Genomic DNA, 20583 nt, shown 5'->3' with positions numbered 1-20583 from the left:
GGACGGGAGACAGACAGTGAGGCTGCACTGGGCCCGGACGGGAGACAGACAGTGAGTGGGAGTGGGAATGTGCTCCCTGAGCAGCGGTTGGGACTGTGAAGGGGACGGGGGAGGGGGTTTTCATTCTGTAATGCCCCGTTCAGACTACACGATTTCAGCCCGATTTTGCCCCGATTCTTTCGTCGCAGACAAATTTGCGAATTGTACATGATTTTGACAGGTCGGCGACGAGACGAGGTCTTGTATTGTGACATGCTTGCGATCTGCGATGTTTTCGTCTGCGACATTCAAAAACCCCACGACGAAAAGTTTGGCATGTCAGAATTTTTTGGGGAATCGCATGACGTATACATTGTTGACATGAGGGAACCACACCCCCAGTCACGCGCAGTGTTTACCAACTGACTTCACTGCACTACGCTGAGTAGGTGTAACTACTGCAAAAATGAATGCGATCAATAACAAGAAGAATGCTAATAAAGAAAACTATAGAAAATGGAGCAATATAATGGAGACAACTTTGGTGGAAATGTGGCAGCAACGTCCCTGCATTTTCAACCCAAGAACGAGTCCACAATCTTTTCTTCTTTTTCTTCCTTTCCGTCTCTGTAGAGAGGACCACCAGCATAATGCCTAGTGCTAGGTACTCAGGATCCATTGTTGACGCTTTGTTGCTAGGCTACGTTGTTGCTGCCTCTACTTTGTATAGTTCATGTCACGCGCAACGCAACTACTGTGAGGAATTGCCTCATTGAGCAGATATAAAAACTACTGGAACCTTTATGACAAAAATGTAAAAAGCATTTATGTTAGTTCTAAATATTAGATTTTGAAAATATCTTGCAAACGTGAATGATACAAAGTAGAGAGCATCGCACCCTCGAATCTTGTAGTGTGGCCACTGGCCAGTCTGCCGACGAGACAAGGCCCGATTCCCTGGCTCTGAGATCGTATAGTGTGACATGTTAAATCTCGGAGGAATGTCTGAGAATCGTGTAGTCTGAACCGGCCATAAGACGCTGTAATGGAATGCCCCAAACAATTAAGCCGCAGCCAACACCAATATAGTGGGCCGTGGGGAAGAACAGTGGGGATGTATAGTGGGGATATATAGTGGGGATAGATAGTGGGACATGGGGCTGTATAGTGGGATGTGGTGATAGATAGTGGGATGTGGGGCTGTATAGTGGGATGTGGTGATAGATAGTGGGATGTGGGGCTGTATAGTGGATGTGGGGCTGTATAGTGGGATGTGGGGCTGTATAGTGGGATGTGGGGCTGTATAGTGGATGTGGGGCTGTATAGTGGATGTGGGGCTGTATAGTGGATGTGGGGCTGTATAGTGGGATGTGGGGCTGTATAGTGGGATGTGGTGATAGATAGTGGGATGTGGGGCTGTATAGTGGGATGTGGGGCTGTATAGTGGATGTGGGGCTGTATAGTGGGATGTGGGGCTGTATAATGGGATGTGGGGCTGTATAGTGGATGTGGGGCTGTGTAGTGGGATGTGGGGCTGTGTAGTGGATGTGGGGCTGTATAGTGGGATGTGGGGCTGTATAGTGGGATGTGGGGCTGTATAGTGGGATGTGGGGCTGTATAGTGGATGTGGGGCTGTATAGTGGATGTGGGGCTGTATAGTGGGATGTGGGGCTGTATAGTGGATGTGGGGCTGTATAGTGGATGTGGGGCTGTATAGTGGATGTGGGGCTGTATAGTGGATGTGGGGCTGTATAGTGGATGTGGGGCTGTATAGTGGATATGGGGCTGTATAGTGGGATGTGGGGCTGTATAGTGGGATGTGGGGCTGTATAGTGGATGTGGGGCTGTATAGTGGGATGTGGGGCTGTATAGTGGATGTGGGGCTGTATAGTGGATGTGGGGCTGTATAGTGGATGTGGGGCTGTATAGTGGATGTGGGGCTGTATAGTGGGATGTGGGGCTGTATAGTGGATGTGGGGCTGTATAGTGGATGTGGGGCTGTATAGTGGGATGTGGGGCTGTATAGTGGATGTGGGGCTGTATAGTGGGATGTGGGGATGCATAGTGGGACAATACTGACCTTCTATCTCAGAGATCTTCTTCTCCGTCTCCTTCTCCATGACCTTCTGTCCAAACTTGATCTCTGACACCTGGGCAACCTTCTCCGCCTCTGGAAGGAGTGGGGAAGGGAGAGGTTAGAGACATGAGATTCACCCCCAGTGACCCCAGCGCTGGTCCCAGGACAGTCACTGGTCTATGGGACCGACCGCCGCCCATCCACGCCGGCACCAAGAGGAGGACTCGGCCTTTCAGAGGCTGAACTGCACATCGTTGTCCACAATGTGTACTGGTTCCACGCCAATAAAGTGGAATAGGGCTGGGCGATATGACGATATCATACCGTGGACGATATGAAAGTGTCTACCGGGAGAGATTTGGCCATATCGTTTATACCGACAGAGAAAAAAAAAAACTGACTGAAGCAAGGCAGGTGTGAGACTCACCTGTTAACTTGAAAAAAAATCTAATTTGTATTGAAGAAACAGTTATATTTTTACCACCAGCTATTTGCACAGCACATAACTTTATTTTATAAGTGTATAATTAGTATTTAAAATATTTGTGTGATTTTATTATTTTATTATTTTATTTTATATAAATCTGTCATTAACTGACACTGCAGTTAATGACAGATTGTTCGCTACTTACTCCTTTGTAAGCATGGAAATTCAAGTTCAAAATAAAATAAAAAACTGATCAAATGTGAAGTATGGTTATTTTAAGCCATTTATTATTTTAATTTACTTCAAAAATACCATATCGTGATATATATCCATATCGTGATATAAAATTACTCATATCGTGATATAAGATTTTGTCCATATCGCCCAGCCCTAAAGTGGAACCTAATGACTTTCTTTGTTGTTTTGTTAAAGACAGAAGTACTTTGATCCTAATATGTTTTGTTTAACTGTGCAATTCTCATTTTGAACAAAAACATTGTTCAGCACTATTATTAATCAGTTTCGCTACCCATAAATAAGGAAAAACTACAATATTTTAACAGTGCATGAATTCAGTTAATTTTGTAATAATAGTTACTGTGGTATCATTTATTTTTATTTTTTAAACCTTTATTTTACCAGGCAAAATTGCTTGAGGTCAAATGACCTCTTTTTCGAGCAAGGCCTGGCCAAATGGCAGCAGTTAAAATGAATGAATCAATTATCAATTATCAAGTATTTATCATTTATGTATCGAATTATGCTTTCTATTTTGTTTAACATCAATCATTTGTGTATGATATATATTTTTTGTTTTCTTTTACATGTTCGAAATAAATTTAAATCAAAATCAAATCAAAATGAAATATAAGACAAACGCACAGACAAAAGAAAAAAGAGACCAACACATTCCAGTGGGTGAAGAAGAACAATTCTGATATGATAAAATACTATTCAGTGAAACATTGACAAACTCTAAAATTTGCCATCAGAAAACATGTGAGTCGAGTTTTAAAATCATTCATAGTGATGAGTTCCTGCAACTTGAGTGTTTTTTGAAGCACACACTCAAGCTTATGGCTGCTACTTTTATTCCATTATTAGACTATGGTGATGTCCTATACATGAATGGCTGCTCTACTTCGCTGCATATGCTGGATGCTACATAACATTGTGCTTTAAGATTCATTACCGGCTGTAAATCCCTCACCCATCATTACACCCTGTACTCTAAAGGAGGCTGGCTGTCTTTGTGTAGAGGGACGTGTAGAGGCTGGCTGTCCTTGTGTAGAGGGCCTTGTGTAGAGGGCCTTGTGTAGAGGGCCTTGTGTAGAGGGCCTTGTGTAGAGGGCCTTGTGTAGAGGGCCTTCAAGCAGCAGATGTGTGTGTGTGTGTGTGTGTGAGTGTTCCAGGCGGAGGGAGCAGAGTACATGAAGGCCCTCGACACAAGGACAGCCAGCGTCTACACGTCCCTCTACACAAGGACAGCCAGCCTCCTTTAGAGTACAGGGTGTAATGATGAGTGAGGGATTTACAGCCGTAATGAATCTTAAAGCACAATGATATGTAGCATCCAGCATATGCAGCGAAGTAGAGCAGCCATTCATGTGTAGTATATCACCATAGTCTAATAATGGAATAAAAGTAGCAGCCATAAGCTTCTTATTTTTAGAAACAAAAGAGAAGCAGGATTTATGTCTGAAATAAAAGCCCAGTCTCACTTTTAGTTTCTTTGCCAGGTTCTCAATATGGGGTTTAAAAGACAAATAGTATACCAAGGTATTTGTAAGTGGAAACAGACTCAATTAGGGATGTAACGGTAAACAAAAGTCATTGTTCGGTACGTACCTCGGTTTTTAAGTCACAGTACGGTTAATAGTTGAGGGGAAAATTAAAAAAAACGGGTTAACCCGATCTCAACCCATAGATAAGCAGCAATGAAAACACCGATAAACTTGGTTATGGCATTTGCATTTCTGAATTCCGCAATAAAAAACATAATTTACTACGTCAGTAGCAGCTGTGACTGTAATGTGTGATTTTCTAAAACCAGATTGAAAACAAGATAAAATGTCATTAAGACTGAAGAAATCCTTTAACTGATCACTACCAGGCTTTATACACTCTTGGCTAAAGGAGACAGATTCACCACCTTCTAAGAGGGGAAGAACGTTTGCCGTTTGCCATATTTTGGGGATTTGCGTACTAGTTAGAGTTAAATAAAAAACGTAGGTCAATGGCTTGGCAATACAATCTGTGGCGAGTTAAAAAAAAATTAACACCTATATTATCTGGCCCTGGTGTTTTTTTTAATCTAATTTCATAAGAGCTTCTTGTACTTCCGCAACAGTGAAGGGTCTAAAGTTAAATTAATTTCCCAAAGGGGGTTTAGCAATAGCAAGTGGAGCCATGGCAGTATCGGGCGTATTTACTTTATCAAAATGAAAACCAGAAGAAACGAAATACTTATTTAATTTGAAGGATCTCACCAATCACAGCCTTTAACCTCTCAGTCTCCGCCTCCTTCTCCACCACCTTCTGAGTCTGCTGGGAGATCAACAGTTTGGTCTTCTCACTCTCCCTGAGAACAGACACACAAATAACACACAAACGTCAGAACACCACCCGGGAATGGGAAGCAGCAGATATGTGTGTGTGTGTGTGTTTTTTGAAGAGTGTTCCCGGTGGAGGAAGCATAGTACATGAAGGCCCTCTACATAAACTCAGTACGAGTTCTGGGGACTGACTGAATTGGATAGAAAGTCCAGAGAGCGAAAACTGTATGATAAATGTGATTTAAAAGGGAGGTAGGTGCAGAGAGATGAAGGGAGCAGTCCAGTAATTGCTTTGTAAATGAAGGTGTACCAGTGAAGAAGCCTGTGAGCTGACAAGGACAGCCAGCCTACTTTAGAGTACAGGGTGTAATGATGGGTGAGGGATTTACAGCCGGTAATGAATCTTAAAGCACAATGATAAAACAACACAAACACCAGACCAGAATACCACCCAGGAATGGGAAGCAGCAGATGTGTGTGCGTGTGTGTGTGTCAGACTTACATGAGCTCATAATTTCTGCGAATGCTCTCCGGTATGACCGGCTTCGTGACACGAACGGCCTGAGGACGAGCAACAGAGAGAGAGAGAGAGAGAGAGAGAGAGAGAGAGAGAGAGAGAGAGAGAGAGAGAGAGAGAGAGAGAGAGAGAGAGAGAGAGAGAGAGAGAGAGAGAGAGAGAGAGAGAGAGAGAGAGAGAGAGAGAGAGAGAGAGAGAATGGGAACGAGAGAGATGTACACATTCAAAATGGAGATGTATTATTGGTACTTCTCCAACCTATTTGGCCCCATCATAAAGAACAAATACATTGACAAAATAAAATGTAACACTAGAATCAGTTTTTATTAAAGATTACCAGAACCCACAAGACTCTCCAATCACATTAAAGACAAAAATAAAATCCCTGAAACTCCAAAAGGCATGTGGTGTTCTAGTGCTGCCATAACGGCTAATTTTCTAACAACTAATCTTTAGACTGATTTCTCGATGAGTCGAGTAACCGAAACGAAAAATAAAAAATAAAAGAATAATAATTACACGCTGAAACGCAGCACGAAGCACGTTTACACTGGCGTGCATGGCGGGTTTAAAACCTTACTGCCAGAGTAATTAAGAAAGAAAGAGGATAGCAGATAACCAACAGGGCATGTACAGTGCACAGATTTGTGAGGAGGTTAATTAAGGTGAGCCATTGGAAACGGGTGAAGAAAAGAAATAGGCTGATAGCAAAACGATAACTGAGACCAGCTTGGGGAGAGGCTCTGTAGGTTTAGAAGAAATCCTACAGAGTATTCCTCATTTCCAGCTGTAAAGACTTTTTCATTTCCTGCTTCCTGAAAATAATCCCTTAAGAAAAAACCAAATGGGCTTCTTACCACAGACCATATGTTCCAACTAAGCAACTCCTTGACAACCAAATACACCAAAACTAAGGCTAATTATTCTACTTCTTTTAAGAATGCTTGATTCTGATTGGCTGGGAGGAGGGCTTTAACCCGGCAGGTTGCCCGCTGATTTGTCGGTTGTGCTTGCTGCTGGCTGAGCACAGTGTCATCAAATAGCAGATCAATATGCTTGTATTATTTTTTATCACAGAAATTTCCAACATGAGGTCCATTGTAAAAATAGACCTTGTTTAAAAAGGTTTCTAAAATGTGTCGAAAATCAGTCGATAAATAGTTTCGCAAGCGAGATACAATGTAGTCCCTACGTTATTAAACTACTGATCAGATGCAGCCTTGTGTGGTTGCTATAGAAACTAATTAGCTACAGCTTAGCTAACATTGTTCACGTAGTTCTAAACACAGACTACTTTTTGAGGGAAGTGGAAGGCAGAAGAAGAACCTTGTGGAGGTCACCGTCCACGGGCCGGGCATATCAAACGGTTTGTTGCCCTGCCTCTCGGTGATCATCCCTTACATGTTCTCCTGCTTTGTTGACTTTAAAAACGTCTGCTGTTGTGAATAGAATGGAATGAAAGTGTTGTTGGAGGAAAACCAACAACATTATAAAGTCCATGAACACAAACAACAGTTCAGCAGGGAAGATAGAAACACACAGACTTCTTTCTGCAGGGCCGGGTGTGAGACAGGGTCGGGGTTTGATACCGGGCCGGGGTGTGAGACAGCGCCGGGTTGTGAGACAGAGCCCGGGTGTTAGACAGGGCCAGGTCTGAGACAGGGCCGGGGAGTGAGACAGAGCCCGGGTGTGAGACAGAGCCCGGGTGTGAGACAGAGCCGTGAAGTGAGACAGAGCCCGGGTGAGAGACAGAGCCCGGTGTGAGAAAGAGCCCGGGTGTGAGACAGAGCCCGGTGTGAGACAGAGCCCGGGTGTGAGACAGAGCCCGGTGTGAGACAGAGCCCGGTGTGAGACAGAGCCCGGGTGTGAGACAGAGCCCGGGTGTGAGACAGAGCCCGGTGTGAGACAGAGCCTTGAAGTGAGACAGAGCCTGGTGTGAGACAGGATGCAGCTTGAGTCCGACCCTGTTCAATGTGTACATTAACCAATGAGCAAGGCTGTTAGAACAGTCTGCAGCAACCGGCATAACACTGTAGAGTAGACACTAAATCAAATGTCTGCTGTTCACAGATCCAAACCTGGTGCTGCTGACCCCAACCAGAGAAGGCCTGCAGCCGCAACTAGGACTCCTGCAGAGCTCCACTCAAACCTGGGCACTGACAGTGAACCTTAGTAAAACCTAAATAAGGATATTTGACAAAAGATCACCTAGAAACCGTGACTCTAGAGAGGGAGACAGACAGACAGACAGACAGACAGACAGACAGACAGACAGACAGACAGACAGACAGACAGACAGACAGACAGACAGACAGACAGACAGACAGACAGACAGACAGACAGACAGACAGGCAGACAGAAAGAGAGGGAGTTCTTTGAATAGTCTGTTTTCCTGTACAAACGTCCCTTCGTCCGTTACAAAGGCTAAGTCATGGAAGGCTGAAGGTGAGTAACCACCCATCCGGACTGAGTCTACTCCTAACATAAGTTACAATGTTATTTGCACTCCTTTCATGAGGCTTTGTGGTTAGTTCACGGCGACGGTCGTGTCCTCGTCACCAGCATCAGACGGGAGAGAGACACTGTTGAGTCTGGGTGGAGATGGAGTCCTTGGGCGCGCACACACACACACACACACACACACACACACACACACACACACACACACACACACACACACACACACACACACACACACACACACACACACACACACACCCTGGACTCACCGCCTACTGGACTCCCTCTCCCTCTCCTTCCCTTATAGTACAGTACGCCGTGAGTGATGCGATGCGCCCGTTGGCTGCGTCCTCCTCCCGGGGTCTGAGCTGTGACCCCTCCCCTCCCCGATACCCTCCCCCCTCCCACATGTGTTTGTGATGTTCTTGATATGTTGCTTATGTGCTGAGGTGTTTTTTGCTAATCCCTACACTGTGCCCCCCTTAGAGGAGCATAGTTTAGGTATTCACTTTTTTTCCCCTCGTCACCCTCTTGTTTAGCTTTTTTTCTTTCTTTTCTAAAGAAGGCAGCATGTTTCTTATCAACCGAGCGCCTGACGGTCTCTCCGTCCTGTCTCCACACACTGTCTTTTATGTTTCTTGGACGGAATGTAACTGGTAGTTTCGTTGCCCTGTAACATGTGCAATGACAATAAAGTCCCATCTATCATCTATCATCTATCATCTATCATCTATCATCCATCATCTATCATCCATCATCCATCATCTATCATCTATCATCTATCATCTATCATCTATCATCCATCATCTATCATCTATCATCTATTATCTATCATCCATCATCTATCATCTATCATCTATCATCTATCATCCATCTAGTTCAAATCAAGGTGCAACTTTCCATTCTGACTCGTCCACATAGACAGCAGAGTCAATGCTTTATTCTGGAGCTCACGCAGATACCCAAAGCCACCACCGGTGTTGGGGGTAACGCGTTACAGTAACCATATTACTTTTTTGGGTAAGGAAGTAAAGTAACGCATTACATTTAAAATATCGGTAACTACACTACTTTACTAGACTATAGTAACGTGCTTTCCTGCGTTCCCCAAGCCGTGTAAAGTTCTGATCCGTTGTGGTGCGTGCGTGCGTGCTGCCTGTGTGACTGCAGCGCCTGCTTGCCTCGGCACGTTGCCATAGCGATCGATTTGAGTGACGTAGCTGCTTGTGCGAAGGAGTGTTCAAGGGTTGGAGCGCAGAAGCAGGTGACACAGAAAGACAGGCTGGTTGCCGGGTTCATTGTAGAAGACATGCTTCCCCTGTCGACTACTGAATCGTCTAGATTTAGAAAAATACTAGATAAAGTACCCGGGATTCGCAAGCCAACATCCGACAGGAAAACATTTTCCCATTACCTGAACAAGTGTCATACCGAAATGGAATCAAAGCTCAAAATAATTTCCGAGTCCTCCCTGGATCATGTGTCCACCACCACAGACATTTGGTCCGCCAACAACAAAAGTTACTCGGGAATGACTGTGCACTGGATAGACAGCATTACTTTAAAACTTGAGACGGCTGCTCTTGCCTGCAAGAGGAAGACACACTTATGTCATAGCTTGCGTAATAGATCAGGTTCATTCGGCCGTTGGACCACATACAGTAACAGCATGTGTCAGCACCGCTTAAGTGCATTTCTGTTTGGGATAAAGTGACCTTTTTATATTTTTCATTGACCACTTAATTTTTGTTCTCATGTTTCCCAAAGCCTGTGTTTTGAAACTTGTGTGTTGCTGCTGATTGACCTCACCATAGCCTACTTTATCCTGTTGCTTGTGGATTCTATAGTGAGGCATTTCTTTGTGCAGACAGGAATATTGTTCTTTTATACGGTTTTATATGCTATTTTGTATAGATTTATACAATAAACACTAAGTGATGATTGGGCTATGATGTTTGTCCATGTATCTACAGTAAAGTAAAGAAATAAGTAGTGAGGTTAATTTTAAATGCAGCAACAAGTAAATTGTCAAATCTCATTACAATGTACAGAATTAACTAATCAGTAACTAATCACTTTTTTGTAGTAACTAGCCCAACATTGGGCACCACCACATTCCTTCCATGTTTATATTAACTCTCTCTTCCTCCTGCGGTCTCTCCCATTATTATTCCTCTTAATTCTTCACCAAACCCAGTATATAGAATCACACAACAAGGGGGGGCGTGTGATGAGTCACCTCCACAAAGCCTTACTAAAGGAGTTTGGAGAGGGGGAGGACGATGAGAGAGACGAGGGGAGGAGAGAGGGAGCCGGTTGGAGGAATAGCAGTGGCCCTCTGCTGACAGAGGGTTGACGTCAGGTCAACAGGAGCATGAATGACCCTCTCCACTATGGCATAGTGGTGCAACGGTTGCAATGAGTCTTCCAACCAAAATCAATGGATTTACAAAATGCCAAATAAAACACGACAGAAACTGTATTTCGCAACCATACTTGATGAAAAAAAAAAGAAGATGAGGATGTCTGCATTGCCTGGGGAGAGTGTAGACTCTAGACTCTCCCAGGGCAATGCAGACTTCCTGAATGGTAAATCCAGGTTTGGGGATTATTTACTATCCATGTTATAAAGAAGAAGGAATAATGCCTCAGATTGCAATTTTCTTAAATATTGACCATGCTTAAAGGAAGCAGGATTATTACCAAATTTTTCACTTTGTTTTGTTTTTACACATTTGAAGATTTTATTTAAAGTCACATTTGTCTTGTTATCTTTATTGTTGATGTTGATCCGAAAATGATCCGACCTGTGACTCCAAAACCGTGACACGATCCGAACCGTAAGTTTTGTGATCCGTTGCACCCCTACTATGACATCATGGCTTCTGTCACGTCACACAAGCAGGCTGCCGACCTTGTGACAAGGTTAGCCTTTGATTAGCCTCATGCTAACTGGGTGGTTTAGCAGACGCTTTTACCCAAAACAACTTACATTAAGTACATTTGTTAGAAGAAAGATAATGATTACATCGCTGTCGGTACAGTAAGGATGTTCATAGAACCAAGTGCCAAGCACTGACAATCTCTACGTTAACACCTTCCCCGTATACAACAAAGACAGCTAGGATAAGATGCTACACAAGGCTAAGGCCCCGTTCACACGAAGCCGATTTCATGGCGAAACCGCAAAGGTCTTGTACGGTTCGGCCTTCCGTACACACGAAGCCGGCGAATCCGCTGACCGAAACCGCAAACTTATGAAACCACCCTCGGAGGTGGTTTCAAATCTACCCGGTTTCGTTTTGGATTCGTGTGTACGCCTGAAACCGACTGAAACCGCAAACCATGACGTCATCGCCCCACCCTTCGACCTCCTAGCCAATGGCTCTTAAGCCCGCGGAGTCTCAGAAATCACATGCGAGCATGCGCATAAGGGCAGCCTTTATGCGCATGCTCGCCTCTTCTTCTTATTTCATTTCTTCTGGATTTCTGTACCAGAAGCGGCGCCCCTTATGGGCCTGGAATGTGTACTACAGCGTTTCTACAGATCTACCCGGTTTCGCTTGACTTCGTCTTTACGGAGATACTTCGAAACCGGATAGATCGAAACCCTAACGGTTTCGCCCGTTTCGGCTTCGTGTGAACGGGGCCTAAGTACTGTGCCAGGTCGTACCACATACAATAAGGGCGTAAGAGGGGTGTGAGATGGGATCAGGCCTAAAAAAAAATTTATTTGGTTCCGGTTTCCGACCGACCCTGTCAATTTATGTGCGACCCAAATTATTTTATGAGCTTTATAAAATTAAAATGCAAACTATAATTACGTTTTGGTACAGCACCTCTTCATTCTGTACAAGGATGAGCAAATTTTCTCGCTTTTAAATGAAAACAACCTACCTATCATTCGCTGCCGCTGAAAAAAATAAAATAAATAAATAAAATTAATTCTCTACCTACCCATGACCTCGACTGACAACCAACAGGAACCAAACTTTTATTTTTTAGGCCTCACATCTCAAAAAGATGATGACGAACACAGTTTTAAATGGGACAGTTTGAACGGAGGTTCCCAGGGACCTGAACCCGGGGCCCACAGGGGGTCCAGGGGGCCTTGGGGGGGCGTCTAGGTACCTGTATGATGAGGCCAGGAGCCATGGAGTTCAGATCCTCCTGGAGGGTCAACTTCAGGTTCTCATCGATCTGGTCTGGAGAGAGAAACGGACACAGACACACAGACACACACACACACACACACACACACACACACACACACACACACACACACACTTTAGACAGTGCAGCTGTTCTGATAGGTGCTGCTTCAAAACCCTCAGTTCTTCCGAGATTAATCAGTCAGCCAGTCAGCCAGTCAACCAGACAGTCTTCTGCTATGGACTCCTGAATGACCATGTTCAATGAGCCGCCGTTAATATGGATTTAATGAACCCCGGCCATTTCTCCAGGTCTCTGGAGGGTTGTGCAACAGGTTCCGAGCAGAGAGGACAGCAGAACCTCCAGGTTCCCAGGCCCTCGGTAACCGAGGAATAAACACACACACATGTGGTACCCACTCGACTATGAGACGGAGGAGTAAGTACACACAGATGTCGTACCCACTATAGTTGGAGGAGTGAGAACACACAGATGTTGTACCCACTGTACCATGAGACGGAGGAGTGAGAACAAGCCCACACAGATGCGGTCCACTGCACTAGGAGGAGGTACCGAAGCCCTATGGATTAATAAAGGCTCTGTTTCAAAGAGCAAAGACCAATGAAGCTAAAACCAAAACAAATGGAGGGTTTGCCGGTTTTCTGATTGCGTCATTTCTTCTCCATTCATTTCTGGAGTGCGTCGTTAATGGAGCGTTGTTTGTGATCAAACCCTCATATCGCCTCTCCAGGCTTCACTAAAACATCTGCATGTCATCTGGTGAAATGGCTTCCTTATGGCCGCACTGGGTTCAGCGCCCTGCTGCATAATGCAAACAAAGCTGCTCATCACTTTGATCTCTCTGTCAAGAGTTCCAGCATGGAGATTCACTAGCTCCGTACGGACCACCGCATTGCTAAAGAACCACCGATTACAAGTTAACAATGCTCTCTGAGAGGATCTGAACGCTTCCCATGGTGGTGGTGGTGGTGGTGGTGGTGGTGGTGGTGGTGGCGGTGACGGTGGCGGTGACGGTGGCGGTGGCGGTGTGTTGATGAAGCCAGGCCAGACGGCTATGAGGCTTTGAAGGTGTTCTCTCTATGAACACCTTTAAAATAACCCTAAAAACATACCTATTTAATTCAACTTTCAGTTTAAGCACCTTGTATTGCAATTTTGTACGAAAGGCGGTAAATAAAGTTTGATTTGATTTGATCACAGAACCTAACTTAGGGGATGACAGGTTAATACACCACAGCGCCCTCTGTTGGATGAACATTACTTTGCTGCCAATAAGATCCTACGACCCGGCAAAGCTACTGGGGAAGCATTGAATCATGACACTTGCATGAATTGACTTTCCCCATCTCTGAAGTCTGCATGTCATCAGTGAAGACACGCAGACTTCACATATGTAGGGCATTTAGCCGACGCTTTTATCCTAAGAGACTTACAACAACTACTTTTGTCAAAAGAAATAGAAACAACAATATATCGCAGTCGGTACAGTAAGGATGTTCATAGAACCAAGTGCCAAGCACTAACCATCACTAGGTTAACCCATTCCCTGCGTACAACAAAGATAGCTAGGATAAGATGCTACATGATGCTACTGGTGCTATTTTTAAGTGTGTACATTAAGTGCCAGGACGTACAACACACAATAGGTGCATAAGCGGGGTGTGAAGACTCAGGGATGCCCGAGCTCCTCTTACCAAACAGGCCGATATAGACCTCCTGCAGAGAGTGGACGCTGCAGAACTGGTTGAGCTCGTGGTGGACCTTGTTGAAGATTAGGGCCTTGTCGTAGTCCGCCGTGAAGTTCCTCACGATGTCGAACACTGCAGCACGGGACGCAGGGAGAAGAGTTAGACACGGAAAGGAGGTAATGTGAGTAATAACATGATGCATGATGAGGGATCTAAGGGGAATCACTCAATCACAACCTCAGTAGTATCGGTGGCAGTAACATGATATCTGATGATGGAGCGGAAAGGGAATGACTCAATCCAACTGTAGTAGGAAATACCATGCAAGTAATAACATGATACATGATAGTGTTACAACCCCACTGTCTAGGGCCAGTGGGGGAGTGTTTGGGTTATGGGTGTAGATGAAGAACAAGTGGTGAGTGAACAATAAAGGAATGACAAAACAACGGATACGCTTGAACATGGGTTTACTGGGGAAGGTAAACCCAAAACACAAAGTACAACACGACAAAGCAACCGGGCCTACGGGGCTTTAGTGTTGCCAAAGAAAATAACCAAACAAAACAAAACTAAGCTAACAGCTAACACTGCTGAGCACACATCTGCTATCACACTAAGGGGAATCACTCAATCACAACTGTAGCAGTAATGTTAGTAATAACATGATATATGATGGTCAAACTAAGGGGAATCACTCAATCACAACTGTAGCAGTAATGTTAGTAATAACATGATATATGATGGTCACACTAAGGGGAATCACTCAATCACAACTGTGGTAGTAATGTTAGTAATAACATGATATATGATGGTCAAACTAAGGGGATTCACCCAATCCCCTTCTCTAGTAGTAAAGACAGTAATAGCAGTAGGTTCCTTCCTCCCAAAGCCAAACAGGGCAGAGGGGGACATAAGAATTAGGTTTTGCTATACCGTGAAGCTTGTGTCTGCAAACGCTGCTCATCACTCATGGATAACTAACTAACAAGCACTTAAAGCGAGGGCGGTGAGCTAACAGCTAGGAGCGAACCCTAACCCCGAAACAGTCAACAGAGTAGAGAGAAGCAGCTGTTTAGTGCAACGCACTACTCCCTCCTTCAAGTGTCCTTCAGTAGAGAGTGTGACACATCAGTCTCTGTTGAAACCCGTTCTGGGGAACCACTGTGTGTATTCTTCCTGTGAATTGAAGCGTCATCGCGCTTCGTTAAGAGACTGCAAACGAGGGGGGGATATTTAAGGTAGTCAGCCTCATGTGTCATGGAACCGGTATGATAGAAATCCGGTAATACATGTGACTAGTGTGGGGGCATTTTGCCTGGAATAAGTATGGTGTAAAATATCGGAGGCTTCTCAGCCAAAGTGGTGGAATATTGGTAGAGAGAGTAACGCTTCAGCATGGGAGGGGCAGGCTCCGGGGCCTGTCCCTTTGTCTGTCCCCTCAGACACACATCCCTCTGTAGTCAATGACATCAGTCCATTTCTCAGTTCACTTAGATAATAAGAATAAGTAAGGTTAACTTTAAGTGTAATTTATACAAGAATATAAGGTAAATATTGTTAAAATGGATCGATATTAGCGGGCCTTCCTTTGCCTGCATTCTGATGAACCCAGACGCCTCATTTAGGTATAAATGTCCCCTTACAGAGACATCTGTTACCCCCTGTGGTTCCTCTTCCTCATCGCTTTAGAATGTTTATTCTGTAGGCTTCAACTTAAAAGTTGAAGTAAACTAAACCATACCCCGGTTCAAATCAGACACTACCAGCTTTAGGATTATGACTGTATGTACCACAGACAAATAAAGTGGCATTGTTAACTATTACAAATGCATGTTTTACTGTTTAAATGAACATGGCTTTCACAGGGCTCATCTCTTAAACACATGTGGTAAGTCATGGTGATTTAAGATAAGGTTTATGAACAAGACGATGAAAGGATTTCAATCAAAGACCCCACATATAACTGTAATGTATAATACGTAACTTCACGTAGCTATAATGTTTGTATGTAACTCTTTTGTACGTAATGCTTGAATTACTGTACGGAATGCATTGTGGGGGGGAAGATAAATGCTACGGGGGACCGGGAAGCGGCTGTAGTTTAGAGCCCGACCGATATAGGATTTTTAAGGCCGATACCGATACAAATATTTTGTGATTTAAAAATCCGATATGCCGATATATCGGCCGATATATACATTTTTTAAAAATCCAGAAACGCAGTAGTTGTAGTTATCCTTTAAATCCTTTTTACTCTCAGCTAACACGTAACAACAGCAAAAGTCATGCTTATCGACTTTATAAAATTGATGGGGATGTTCTTTTAGTTATTATTCAAGCAATGTATGTCTCGTGACAGTTGCCAACTTACCATGAACACACTTGCACACATGAACAACACCGATAATCTCTGCATTCGCTCTGCTTGACTCTGGCTGAATCAACGGGTTTGGATATATATATATTTTTAACATTAATTTATCTGCCATTATAAATGCCGATACCGAATAGTTTGAAAAATGCCTAATATCAGCCGATAATATCGGCCCTAGTTTAGAGCATTGTGATTGGTCAAGGAAGTCACCGATTTGGGGTTACCTCAGAGACCGCGGGCCGGATGGACCAGTTCTTTGCAAACCAACTCAGGTGCTGTTGTTACGCTGTGCAGTTACAATAAAGCCTTGATCATTCAACCCTAGTCCTTCTCAACCTCTCGTATCTTTTAGAGTATTAGAGCGTGGGTTTTATCCACGACATACGCTGACGTAAACTTTCCTGCTCAAGATGATAAAAGTGTTCTTTAAATTAAGTTTGATTTGATTGTGAACCTTAAGAAGGCAACATTGTGAGTGTGATAATGTGTTTTGTGGTTTACCTGCAGAGGGAATCAGGAAATTCACCACCTCTATCCGGTCAAAGTAAATCATCACTCCTCCACTGTGGATGGAACACACAGTTATAGCGTTAGTAAAAAACATAAAGCCATGAATAAAACATGAATAAAAAACATATACACCATGAATAAAACACATAAATACCCTTAACACACCCATAAATGTCATGATTAAAACACATAAATACCAGGTATAAAACACATCCCTAGAAAATAACCTAAATAAGGAGAGCCGATGAGATGAGGGCGTACCTTGTTCCACATGGGACGTTCTTCACCTCGTCCGTCTGGAGGGTCGTCTGCAGAACAGAACCAAAGAGGCATTCAGGAACACTACAATACCACAGTATATACATATACATTATATATACATATTTGTATATATATCTGTATCTATATATAGATCTCTATATACAGTGCTGTGAAAAAGTGTTTGCCCCCTTCCTGATTTCATTATTTTTTTGCATTTTTTTCACACCTAAATGTTTCTGATCATCAAACAAATTTAGATATAAGACAAAGATAACACAACTAAACACTAAATAAAGGTTTTTGTTATTAAGGGGGGAAAAAATCCAAACCTACATGGCCCTGTGTGGAAAAAGTTATAACCCCCTCTGTTAAAACATAACTAACTAAGGTTTATCACACCTGAGGTAAATTTCTCTAGCCACACCCAGGCCTGATTACTGCCAGACCTTAAATAGGACATGCCTGACAGAGTGAAATAGACCAAAAGATCAACCAAAATGACCCCAATAGCGCAGAGACAACTCATTCAAGAGGTCACAAAAGACCCAAAACAACATACAAAGAACTGCAGGCCTCACTTGCCTCAGTTAAAGTCAGTGTTCATGACTCCACCATAAGAAAGAGACTGGGCAAAAAGCCATGCATGGCAGATATCCAAGACGAAAACCACTACTGAGCAAAAAGGCTCATCTTTGCCTGAATTTTTGGATGATTACATCCCATTACATCTGGTATAAAAGTAACACCACATTTCAGAAAAAGAACATCATAACAACAGTTAAATATGGTGGTGGTAGTGTGATGGTCTGGGGCTGTTTTGCTGCTGCTGCTGGAACTAGTTGTGAAATAATGTTCTTGTTGTTCGTTTAATTGTTTGTTACTCTGACCGTTCTGTTTGATATTGTGGAAAGGATGTTAGTGAATGATTCAGAGCATGATGCATTTTAAATGGCATCACTTTTGGTATTGTGTCTTTATTCTTCTTAAAACAATTATAGCTGAAAATAAACATAGCCAAATTACAACCAATAGCTTCAGTTATTGAGGGCAAAAATATGCCCAGATCTTTTTATTTAGTTTTACAATTCAAGAGTAGGCCTGGTTTGACTAATTGGCTTTGCATACTTCCTTCTGCCCTTGAAGTCCAAGACATGCTGCCCACCAGCTTTCAAAGTACAAAGCTGCCACTGGTGGCTTTATATAAATTCACATAATTATCCCATCCTGCTATTTTGTAGTTCACCAAAACACCCTGAGTGTTTTCTTATGCCACAGTGTCACATTCTTATGCCACAATAGGCCATTATCAGGCCAATGGCAACCAAGCACGCAGTCCTTCCTCCCTCACTTTAAAAACCACCAGCCGCCACTGATATATATATATATATATATATATATATATATATATATATATATATATATATATATATATATATACTGTATTTAGTATATGCTACACGTGAACCTCCTACGATGGCGCAATTTAATTGAGATCTCAAACTCAGGATATTGTTTTCTAATGGGGATCGCATGACGGTCGTCTCGTCACGCTAATAAAAACAAATAAACCGCTAATAAAAACAAATAAATCCCGGCATAAAGTGTTATGTAGTTTATTTTTGGAGTGTTCACGTGTAGTATATACTAAAAAAATTATTCACCTCCCCACTATTCATGGAGCATTCGGCGAATAATTGATAAATATATAGTATTGTGGAGTACACATTATGTACTACAGTCTAGTATTGTGGATCCTAGCAGTGAGTGGCCTTTTTCATATCACTGTATGTATAGATATAGATATAGATATATCTATACTGTATATAGTATTGTGGATCATAGCAGTGAGTGGGCGTCTCACCTGAACTGGTTTGTAGCTGGTGATGAACGGCAGCATGAGGTGGAAGCCCGGCCCGCTGGTGGTGGTCAACAGAGCTCCTCCCCTAACACACACACACACACACACACACACACACACACACACACACACACACACACACACACACACACACACACACACACACACACACACACACACACACAGGGATTTTATTAGACTTGCTGAAAAGCGACTTAATTGTTCTGAGTGATGGTGTCAGAGTTCTGTTTGAACAGTTGAACACACATGATAAAGAACCGCTGTTATCCACTGCATCAGCTAGACACATACAGGCTCCTCCAGCAGTTGGAGATAAGGCCTGTTCTTAAACCCAAGGGAGCAGGGGTTTGGACAGGGGCTATAGGAGACTTAGGTGTGTATGAGACTGAACTGAGGTGTTACCTGTAGTAGACCCCAGTGTGGCCCTCCTCTATCTTGTGCACAGAAGCAAACATAGCTGCTCCGCCGATGGCCGCGACGATCGAGAATATGGCCCCCCACTGAGACATCCTGGAGGAGCAATCACACACAAGTCCTGTTCAGTTCAAGCATCGTATTTCCTTCAGAAATGTCCAGGGCTCCTCCTCCGACCGGCCCCCGGGTCCACCGAGCCGTCCCGCTGGGGGTTTATCCGCCCGGTCTCAGCGGGATAAGCCCGCCCTCACCTGGGACACTCCCGGGAGGGTGACCTTCCCCGTGACCCTGACCTTCCCCCGCCGCGCTAAGAGGATTGACTCAAGTCCAAACCGGGCGGGCGGTGGACTGCTCACTGAACACGGATAAACAAAACTCTTCCTAAACAACTCCCTGCTTAGACACTATATGGCAGTATATATATATATATATATATATATATATATATATATATATATATATATATATATATATATATATATATATACACACACACACACAGAGATCTTCACCTCGGTACCCCGAAATTAGATGAGGATAATACTGTTGTAGTTAAGTAGTATTAGTAGTAATGGTGGTAGTATAGCGGTAGTAGTATTTCGAGTAGTAGTAGTAGTAGTAGTAGTAGTAGTAGTATTGCAGTAGTATTATTATTAGTCGAAGCAGTAGTAGCATAGTACTAGCTCCGATTTAAACTTTAAACCCGATCCACAAAACCGGTGTGACGCCAGTTTGGGAGCGACGTCCAACTTTACGTCACAGCGAAGTTCCGGCGTGATATGAGACCGCCGACTGTCCGGATCCAGTCCGACGGGGGTGAATACATCTAAATTAGTGATAGAGGCCCTATAGCTCGGGGTATTTACCTGTATGATTCACAGACGTCCGCTCGACTGGTTCAGGCTCCTTGTTTAACTTCCGGGTTCGCGTCGTGCGTCGCCCTGACGTCAGTTGAGCGACAGCAGGATGCGTAACCTCATACTGACCAGCAGATGGCGCCCGAGACCAGCGGAGGTTATGATCGGTGCATTAACCCAGGTTTTTTTTTTATGGGTTTTGGATTTTAAGACTTTAAAGGGGGCATATTATACCACCAGGTGTGAGTGTGATTAGCCTTACAAGCCGTTTCGAAAATCTGCCCCATATGACATCACTAGTGGGCATGTCTACCTATATCTGTGCTGGATAGATCCAGCCTACCCAGTGGACTGAAGTAAATGTTGCTCATCTATCCAGCACAGACCTTAGGTAAACACGCCCACTAGT

The 20583-nt window shown here is 43.7% G+C and overlaps 1 protein-coding gene across 7 annotated transcripts in view; it reads right to left on the bottom strand.

Annotated features, from left to right (window-relative positions):
* The window catches only part of LOC115554725 (erlin-2), a 40048-nt gene extending 19750 nt beyond the window's left edge, over nt 1-20298 (bottom strand). For all 7 annotated transcript variants that reach the window (XR_003978637.1, XR_003978638.1, XR_003978639.1 and 4 more), the window contains exons 1-10: nt 20184-20298; nt 19306-19413; nt 18886-18967; nt 17025-17071; nt 16755-16816; nt 13883-14008; nt 12147-12220; nt 5541-5599; nt 4973-5064; nt 2060-2149 (exon numbers count right to left, since the gene is read on the bottom strand). Coding sequence is in view for 1 of the 7 variants with exons in the window: in XM_030371556.1 (XP_030227416.1) it covers nt 2060-2149; nt 4973-5064; nt 5541-5599; nt 12147-12220; nt 13883-14008; nt 16755-16816; nt 17025-17071; nt 18886-18967; nt 19306-19412 (739 nt within the window). In the remaining 6 variants the exon portion in view is untranslated. The remainder of the gene's footprint in view (nt 1-2059; nt 2150-4972; nt 5065-5540; nt 5600-12146; nt 12221-13882; nt 14009-16754; nt 16817-17024; nt 17072-18885; nt 18968-19305; nt 19414-20183) is intronic.
* Nucleotides 20299-20583: the final 285 nt, after the last annotated feature.

This window comes from Gadus morhua, chromosome 11 (genome assembly GCF_902167405.1).
Source record: "Gadus morhua chromosome 11, gadMor3.0, whole genome shotgun sequence".
NCBI lineage: Eukaryota > Metazoa > Chordata > Actinopteri > Gadiformes > Gadidae > Gadus > Gadus morhua.
The sequence above is the reverse complement of the archived record's forward strand: the minus strand, read 5'-3'. Positions and strand labels throughout refer to the sequence as shown.